At 37.2% G+C, this 10,069-nt stretch overlaps 1 protein-coding gene across 2 annotated transcripts; it reads left to right on the top strand.

The window, feature by feature from the left end:
* The first annotated feature begins 6,162 nt into the window (after positions 1–6,162).
* LOC110792307 (uncharacterized) lies at positions 6,163–9,833 on the top strand. Of its 2 annotated transcripts, none has more exons than XM_021997123.2 (2): positions 6,163–8,847; positions 9,107–9,833. In XM_021997123.2, the coding sequence occupies exon 1, from the start codon at positions 6,941–6,943 to the stop codon at positions 8,069–8,071; it is 1,131 nt and encodes a 376-aa protein (XP_021852815.1). In that variant the 5' UTR covers positions 6,163–6,940; the 3' UTR covers positions 8,072–8,847; positions 9,107–9,833. The 2 variants fall into 2 exon arrangements, with proteins under 2 accessions (XP_021852815.1, XP_021852816.1); XM_021997124.2 differs by having other exon boundaries at positions 6,697–8,847; positions 8,977–9,833.
* The last annotated feature ends 236 nt before the right edge of the window (positions 9,834–10,069 follow it).

Here is a 10,069-nt window from a genome sequence, read left to right as displayed (position 1 = left end):
GGCAAGAAATGAATACTCCGGAAGCGATGATATTACCGGAAACGGAAATATGGATCGTATCGGAAATATAAATATTATCCAAGTCGTAGATGTTGCCGGAAACGGAAACATGGTACGTATCGGAAAATATTATCGGAAATGGAAATATTGCCAGAATCGGAAATATTGCCGGAAACGGAAATATTGTCAGAATCGGAAATATTATCAGAATCGGAAAATAATTCCGGAAACGGAAATATTAAATATTTATTCGAAACGGAAATTAATTCCGGAATTGGAAATATTAAATATTGTTCGTATCGGAAATGAATTCCGGAATCGGAAATTTAATCGGAAGCGTATCGTACGAATAAGCATCGGACGAGGCCTGCCGGACGAGGGCCCAGCACGAAGCCAGGCCATCGCCCAGCAAGCCAAGCGCGCCACACGAACAGCCAAGGCCACGCCAGGCCCAGCGCAAGGCCAGGCCCAGCAGGCCGAGGCAGCGCGCACAGCGCGCGCAGGAGCTACGTGGGCTTGTAGCTCGCGTAGGCCTCGCTGCGTGGGCTGCTGCTCGCACGCACGCGCATGGGCGGCCCATCGTGGCTGCCGTGTGTGTGTGCGTGAGTGTTTGTGTTCATGCACGATTCCTAAAACATGCAGATTTCGGTTAATGATTAAATTCCTAATTCTATTAGATAAATTAATTAATTAGAGTTCTTGTAGGATTCTAGGTTTAATTAATTTGTATCTGAATAGGATTCCAATTCCCTTTCCATACCCCTATAAATATGTGGCCTGGGTTCACAATTTATAACGAGTTTTAAAGTATTCAAAGTGAGTTTTTTGAGAGAAAAATTCAGTCACGCATCTTGCTCAAAAGTGCCGAAAATTCTAGTACCTTAAGGGCGATTCTAGTTGGTCAATCTTAAGGCGGATCCGGACGTGCTGTGGACTATCTACGGAGGGACGACACTTGGAGTCCTAAAGAATTGTTCTTGTTCGGTTCAGGCGCAGCTAGGGAGGGCACGCAACAAAGAGTATGCATCTAAATTATGCTATATGATTATGTGTAAATAATATGTATTCCTGGGTTAATGGTTGTTTCCGCATGATTTATGTAATATCATATGTATCATAACCTAACAATGTAGGCTACAGACTACAGCTAAATTAGCTAGAATTGGGATTAGTCATTCTGCTCTATGCTTGATTTGTGTGTTGCAGGATGAAGATCACAACCATCTTTTCTTTCAGTGTCAGTTCAGCTATCAGATTATGCAGGCAATGCAGCAGTGGTTGGGTGTTCCTATGGCTGGTACCTTGCATCAGTTGGTAAGAAAGATTGGTCATAGCAGAGTTTCTAAGTTCAGAAAACAAGTTATTTTTGTTGCTATTGGTACTGCTATGTACCTGATTTGGAAGAGCAAGAATGCAAGCTTCTGGGATAATCAAATCCCCACTATTAGTCACAATGTGAGCAGCTTGAAGCAATTGGTTAAGGGCAGAATTCAAGTAGTTTTGCCAAAAACTGTGAGCAAGAGAGATTATGATTGGTTTATAACCTTGTAATGGGCCTTGTGCCTTGTTTGTTTTGTTTGTGTGCCTTGTATAGCTGTGAGTTGCTAATTCCTTGTTGATAGAGTCCAACCTAGTTGGTTTGTATCACTTGGTTTAGCCTAAGATGTAATGTTTTGCTTAATTAATATATTCTCTCTTGCTTAGGAAAAAAAAGAATTAAAGGCACTGCATCATCAGGAGTTTGCCAGAATTGAAGAAAGGATTGATAAGGTTAGGGAGGGACTGAAAGAAGTCCAGTCTTAATTGGCTACTGATCATCTTGATGTGGACTTACATGAAGCTGAGAAGCACCTTGTTCTTAAACTTAAAAAATTCTTGAATGTTCAGGAAATTGCCTATAGGAAAAAGTCTAGAATCCAATGATTACATGCTGAAGACTCAAATACTAAATTCTTCTTTAGTGCTATGAAGGAAAAACAAAACAGGAACAGTATTGACCTGTTATATGATGCATCAGGAAAGAAATTGGAGAAGTTTGATGATATTAAAGCTGAAATCAATGCTTTTTATAAGGAGCTTATTGGCACTGCTGCTGCTAGTTTGACTGGTATTGATGTCCAGATGGTAAGGAAAGGGAAGCAACTTTCAGCTGATGATGTAGAAGGGTTGGTTAGACCTATTACAAATGAAGAGATTGATGCAGCTGTGAAAGGATTGATGTAAACAAGGCCCCTGGTCTTGATGGTTTCAACAGTTTGTTCTTTCTCAAAGCTTGGGATGTGATTAAAGAAGACGTGTATGATGCAGTAAAGGAGTTCTTTAATTCAGGAGTAATGCTGAGACAGGTGAACAACACTTCAGTAACTCTTATTCCAAAGATACAAAATGCTTCTAGTATTAAGGATTTCAGACCAATTGCATGTTGTTCAGTGGTCTATAAAATCATTTCCAAAATTTTGACTTCAAGAATGCAAGGGGTGATTAGTAGTGTAGTCAACTGTGCCCAATCAGGGTTTATTCCTGGAAGGAACATTTCTGATAATGTTTTGCTAGCTTGTGAGTTGGTTAAAGGCTATTCTAGGAAATATAATTCCCCCAGATGCATGCTCAAAGTTGATCTCGGGAAAGCTTATGACTCTCTAGAGTGGCCTTTTCTTCAAGCTATGCTTGGTGAATTGGGTTTCCCCTCTAAGTTCATTGGGTGGATCATGCAATGCCTTAAAAAAATTTCTTATTCTGTGTTGATTAATGGGATACCTACAACTCCCATTCCTGCAAAGAAAGGATTAAGACAGGCTGATCCCATGTCTCCTTACTTGTTTGCTATTGGTATGGAGTATTTGTCCAGGTGTCTTGCTGATTTGAGTACATATGCTACATTCAAGTTCCATCCTAGGTGTAAGAAAGTAGATCTCACTCATATGATGTTTGCAGATGACCTATTGATGTTTGCTAGGGGTGATCTTACCTCTGTGGATGCTATTTTTAGAGCTTTTAGTAAGTTTTCTGCTGCCTCTGGACTCCAAGAAAATCTGCAGAAGAGTGAAGTGTATATAGTTGGTGTTTCTGATCAGGAGGCCCACCTTACGGTGGATAAGTTGGGGATTACTAAAGGAAGCTTTGCTGTTAAGTATCTTGGGGTACCACTAACCACAAGGAAACTTAGCTACACTAAATGTAAACCTCTCATTGAAAAAACTGTGGCAAGAATTAAGTGTTGGTCAGCAAGGATGCTTTCTTATGCTGGAAGGTTGCAGCTGATCAAATCTGTGCTTTTTGGTATTCAACTCTACTGGTGTCAGATATTTGTTTTACCAAAAAAAGTCATGAAATAGATTCAGAGAATCTGTAGGTGCTTCCTGTGGACTGGTTCTGATGCTGGCTCAAAGAAGGCTCCTGTTGCATGGGATCAGCTGTGTTTGCCTAAGAGTAGTGGTGGTTGGAGTTTGAAGGATCTTACTATTTGGAACAAAGCTGATGTTCTGAAACACTGTTGGGCACTCTCTTTAAAGCAGGACAGAATGTGGGTTAAGTGGATACATGCTTACTATATCAAAACTAGCAACTTCTGGACCATGCCTATTCCAAATAGCCATGCTTGGTCATTGAGGAAAATTTGGCAAGGTAGGGATATCTTCTCTCAGCAGAGTGGCTATGATCAATTTGTGGTTGCAGGAAAGTTTAGAATTCAGAAAATGTATAGATTCTTGCATGATGGAGGTGATCCTGTGGAGTGGAGGAGAATTGTGTGCAATAGTAAAGCTAGACCCAAAAGCACCTTTATTGTTTGGCTTGCAGTCCAAAATAGGCTGCCTACTAAAGACAGGCTCATCAGTTGGAATATTAGCATGCATAGTACTTGTGTACTTTGTCAGTTGCAGGATGAAACTCTAGGCCACCTCTTCTTCCAGAGCAGCTATTCTTTGGAGCTCTGGACCATTATCCTGCAGAAACTTGGAATGAGTAGAGTTGTTCTACCTTGGCATGATGAAGTGAGATGGGCTGCAAAGAAAAGTAGAAGCTGCAGACAGAAGAATAGTAAGTGTAGCATTGCCTTTGTGGAAGTTGTTTATGCAATTTGGATCCAGAGGAATGCTAATTTTTTTAAAAATCAACTTGATCCTGTATCAGTTGTAGCAAATAGAGTACTGTTTTGTGTTTTCGGTAGGGCTATGTAATTGCTCCTAGCTTGTTGTAGTGTCTTGTGTGACACTGGTGATTAGGTGTATGGTTGACATTGTAACTCCTGATTTGGTAAATAAAATCTATCTATTTGCCAAAAAAAAAACTACGCAATTGGTCATTACCACACTTTCCCATAATCATGTTTTGATGTTATAATTTTAAAACTAGTGTAATATTATTCAATATCTTTCAATTGAAATAAAAAATTTGTTACTTATTAAAAATTTATGAATAGTTTTTTATATTTATATCGAAATATCTTGAATTATATTAAATAAATGTATAAAATTTTGCTCTAAAAGTAATTTAAGGATTATTTATTTTAACTAGCTCGATTTACTCATTTAAGATTCAATTTTAAATATTTAAAACTCAAGTTTTATTCATTGAAGCTCAATGTTTATTCATTTAGCTCACCGTTTATTTATTTTCAAGTTTTTATTCATTTTCAATATGTGGTATTGACCAATGGCTTAGTTATTACCAAAACACAAAAATACATTTTGCATCTAGCCAACTACGCCATTTGTTATTACCATAACACAAAAATACAGTTTGCATCCAGCCAACTAAGCTATTGGTCATTACCACACTTTCCCATAACCATTTTTGGATGTTATAATTTTAAAACTAGTTTAATATTATTCAACATCTTATAATTGAAATAAAAAATTTGTTACTTATTACAAATTTATGAATAGTTTTTTATATTAATATCGAAAAATCTTGAATTAAATTAAATAAATGTATAAAATTTTGCTGTGAAAGTAATTTAAGGATTATTTATTTTAACTAGCTCGATTTACTTATTTAAGATTCAATTTTTAATATTTAAAACTCAATTTTTATTCATTGAAGCTCACTGTTTATTCATTTTCAAGTTTTATACATTTTTATTTATTTAGATCACCGTTTATTTATTTTCAAGTTTTTTATTCTTTTTCAATATGTGGTAATGACCAATGGCTTAGTTGTTTATATGCAAACTTTATTTTTGTGTTCTGGTTATTACAAAAAAAAAATACAGTTTGCAACTAGCCAACTACGCCATTGGTTATCACCAGAACACAAAAATACAGTTTGCATCTAGCCAACTACACCATTGGTTATTACCACAACACAAAATAAAGTTATCATCTAGCCAACTACGCCATTGGTAATTACCACACTTTTCCATAATCATTTTTTGATGTTATAATTTTAAAAATAATTTAAATAAATATTTTGTTACTTATTAAAAATTTATGAATAGTTTTTAATATTTATATCGACAAATCTTGAATTTAAGTATATAAAGGTATAAAATTTTTCTTTAAAAGTAATTTATGGATCATTTATTTTAACTAGCTTGATTTACTCTCGAGCTCAAACTACACTTTAACATTCACTTGTGACCTGTTATGATTAATTTTCCCTTATATCATACGAAGTATGCAGTCTTACAAATTTACTTTCAAAAGTTAAAGTTGTGATTGATTATACCAAAATTCCTTATTTCTAATTGAATTTACCTAATATATACAACAATAATTATGAAAAATTTACCCATAATAATAATAACGAGATGTCATAAGATACCTAGAAAAATGCGATGAAAAATAAAATTAAAAGCTAGCTTAAATTAAAATCTAATACAATCAATGATTATAGAAAATTTACCCAAAATAATTATGAGAAGTCATAAGATACCTAGAAAAATTCGATAACAAAAAATCAAGAAGTAAAAGCTAACTTAAATTAAAACGTTTAAAAAAAAGAGAGTAACATTTAACATTTGTTGTTAATAAGGCTTGAACCTTGGACCTCTACTTCCCTAAACTCTATTGGATTTAGACAGAACCACTACTCCAACAACCTTACTTGTGAACTGAACCAAAATATTAATAATTATATTGTTCGTGTCTTGTTTCCTCCTCCGCCAACAACTCCGACCACCGTATATTACCCCTCCTCTCTCCCTCGTCCCCTTCCCCGACCACCATACTCCCAAAGTTACCCTGCCCTCCCCCCTTCGCCGACCACCACAACTACCCATCCCCATCCCCGACCACCGCATATTGCCCCTCATATCTTTCGCGGATCTCCAGCCACGACCCCCTCCCCTCTCCTCCTTACGAGCTGCCTACCCATAACTGCTCCCCCCCCCCCTACCTAACGTCAACCAACAAAACAATTAATTAGGTATTTCTGACTATTACCAATTGGAAGGGCCGGAGATTCCGAGAGTTTTGGACAAATTGATGTTCATTTTTCGGTATCGTCGGCGGTCAGCGGCGTCGACGGTGGTGTTCCGGGCTGGATGCAAACTTAATTAGGGTGGAGATTAATGTTTTTATTTTTTTGGGATTTTGTTTTTACAGAAATATATGTATTTTAGAAAAACATTTTCAAATATTACAAATCATTTAACAAAAATAAGAAAATATATTTATTAAAATATAAAATGATATAATAAATAAAACACTTGGTGATACTCAATAGGAGTATCACCTTAGAATTCTCAGTTAAAAAGTTTTTGCACGCATTAGGTGTATAATAAATTTATTGTATATCGACATAATATTTTAAAGGGTTCCTTATAATAAATTTATGGTACTCTGTACCATCTTTGATTAATTAATGGAATAATCCAAGCTTTGGGGTACATCTTTCCATACCAATATTTTATAAAAGTGGTCAAATATAAATGCTGCTTTCTCTAAGCTCTGGAGGCGCACGATAAGTGTGAAAGGCTATTGTGCACACTCTGCCATTAATGGCCAAGAGTGGGCGGCCGAGAAATATCCTGGTGCCATCACCGACTGTGAGGACGGAGCAGAGGTCGGCGTCGTCTACTTCTGGGTATTCAGCGAATCAATCGACTCCTACGACAGAGCTGCGACCAGGCATGGAGTTGCGACCAAGCACGATCCTGCGAGCTGCCCCAATTGCATCGCCTAGCCCTGTTGCTTCCACGGAAACTCCGACTAGGCGGTTGGTGATGTCTCCTGCGCCAATCCCTAGCCAAGGTACCAATAGAACGATGTCTAGAGGTATGCGACTCGGTTTTGTTCCACCCACTTTAAAAGATGGAAATCCTATTGCGTGCTTGCAAAAAGATGAAATTGATACCGAAATTGCTAAATGGGCAAATGCTGTAATTTGTTATGTAATTGGGGACACTCCTACTTTGAAATACTTGCATACCTACGTGGAGAGAAATTGGAACATTCAAAGTAAACCTATAATCTACTTACATGATCAAGGGTATTTTATAATTAAATTTGAGACTTTGGATGATAGGAATATGGTTCTTTGCTCAGGACCCTACTCAATTGCAAACCATCCTATGATTATTAAGCCATGGAGTGCTAATTTCAGTTTCAAGGATGAAGTGTTGCGTGAGGTTCCTTTATGGGTTCAATTGCCAAACTTGCCTTTGAGTTGTTGGGGACCGAATGCTTTGAGTAGAATTGAAAGTGTTATTGGGAAACCTCTTTTAGCAGATGAGTGTACGACACATCAAACAAGAATTTTGTATGCAAGAATGTTGATTCAAGTGGATGTGACTAGACCACGAGTTGACATCTTACAGGTAGAGGAACCAAATGGAATGGTGTTTGAGCAACAAGTTCTATTTGATTGGTTTCCCCCATTCTGTGAAATGTGCAACCAAGATGGCCATGATTATAGTGTTCAAAAACCTCCTGTGAAGAGGGGTGTAAAATATAGGAAGCAATGGGTTCCTAAGAAACCACAAATACAACCTGTCCCCAACGAGTGGCAGACCTCCCTCCTATCCTCGAAGAACCACAACAACCTGAGGTGGAGACTTGGGCTACTGTTACTAGAAGGTCTGGTGCTAGACCTAGCTCAGATTCTCAACATGTCACTCCCATTACTGTAGCTAATCCATATACAATGCTACACAATGATGAAGTGTTAGAAGAAATACATGATGCACAACCAGGCGAGGATTATTTCCCCTTTGAGACGTAAACAAGCCTTTCAAACAGAAGGAAATTCTCCGCTTCCTATTAAAGCATAAAATTGATATTTTTGGTTTGATGGAAACAAGAGTAAAGATTAACAAGTTCTCTAGTATTTCCAATAAAATGTTCAATAATTGGAATGTGATAAATAATTATCAAGATGCTCCTAATGGGAGGATCTGTATAGCGTGGAACCTTAGATGTGTTGATGTTGTGATTTTAGATCAATGTGCCCAGGGTGTATGCACCAGAGTATGTGCTAAATATCATCACAGGGGAAAGTATGTGTTTCGTTGCAATTTATGGGTTTAATACTCAAGAGTTGAGAAAGGAACTTTGGGCTTTCATAAATAGAATTGTCAATACTCTTAAAGAGCCAATATGCTTTTGTGGCAATTTTAATACTTTGTTGCTAGCTGATGACAGATTGAATGGTGCTCCCGTAACACTGTCAGAGATCAAGGACTTCTCAGACTGTATGACACATAACTCCCTGCAACAAGTGAGAACAGTTGGCTCTCATTATACATGGTGTAATAATCAAGAGGATGGGGAAAGGATTTTCACCAGAATCGACAGATGTGATGCTAATCAGATGTGGATGGCAAAATATTCTTTGGTTACTTTTGAGGTTTTGGACAGAAATGTTTCTGACCATTGCCCTCTCATGCTCCAGTTTGAAGAATTACAGGTTCGAAAAAGTAGGCCCTTTAAATTTCTTAATATTCTTACAGAGCATGTAGACTTTGAAAGAATTGTTAATATAAACAAAATTCTTACCCCATTCTTGATGTTTGGTACAAATTAATGTGCCTAAAAGAGGACATGAAGAGCTTGAATGAGAAACATTTCAAGAGTATTAGTATGAGACTTGAAGCTGCTAGGGTTGAACTTCGGAATGTGCAGCACCAACTGAATGTTGATATTCAGAATATTGAACTCATTTTCAGGGAAAGGAAGCTCTTAACTGAAGTCGAGAAATGAAATGCTATCGATGAAGGACTCTGGCAACAAAAGGCAAGAGTAGATTGGATTAAACTTGGCGATTCAAATACCAAGTTTTTCCATTCTTATGCCAAGGAACGAAAGAATCAAAACTCGATCACGACCCTGATTAGGGAGGATGACACCAGGTTAAGAACTCAAGACCTTATAAAGGAGGAGATTATACAATTTTATAAAAAGCTGATGGGATTAGCTTCTGTAGTTCTACCTATGGTGGACAGGAATATTACAGATAGAGGCCCAAGGCTTACTGATCCTTCTTCTCTATGTCAACCAATATCTTCAAACGAAATTAAGGCTGCTCTTTTTTATATGGACTCTCTCAAGGCTCCAGGAATCGATGGGTATAATGCTCTTTTTTTACCAGAAAACCAAGAATATCACTGGGCCTAGCATTATAGCAGCAGTATAAGACTTCTTTGTTTACAATCAAATGCCTCACCAGGTAAACCTGGAATATCACTGGGCTTAGCATTATAGCAGCAATGACTCTTGTTCCTAAAATCTCAAATGATGTTCATGTGAAGGATTATAGGCCAGTAGCATGTTGTACCGTCTTGTACAAAATAATCTCAAAGGTTATTATTAATAGGCTTCAGAACATCTTGCCTGAGATTGTGGGAGAAAGTCAATCTGCCTTTATAAAGGGGCGTGTTATTTTTGATAATATTATTCTTAGCCATGAAATTGCTAAAGGCTACTATAGGAAGAACATATCTCTTAGATGTATGCTTAAAATTGATCTCCAAAAGGCTTATGACTCGGTAGAATGGCCTTTTGTTGAGCAACTTTTGTTGGCTTTGGGTTTTCCCACTTGGTTTGTGACTTGGATTATGATATGTATTGACATAGTATCCTATTCTTTCAACATAAATGGTGAGCTGACAAAACCTTTCAATGCAAAGAAG

Source organism: Spinacia oleracea, chromosome 4 (genome assembly GCF_020520425.1).
Source record: "Spinacia oleracea cultivar Varoflay chromosome 4, BTI_SOV_V1, whole genome shotgun sequence".
Lineage (NCBI taxonomy): Eukaryota > Viridiplantae > Streptophyta > Magnoliopsida > Caryophyllales > Amaranthaceae > Spinacia > Spinacia oleracea.
This window is presented reverse-complemented; position numbering and strand designations above follow the sequence as displayed.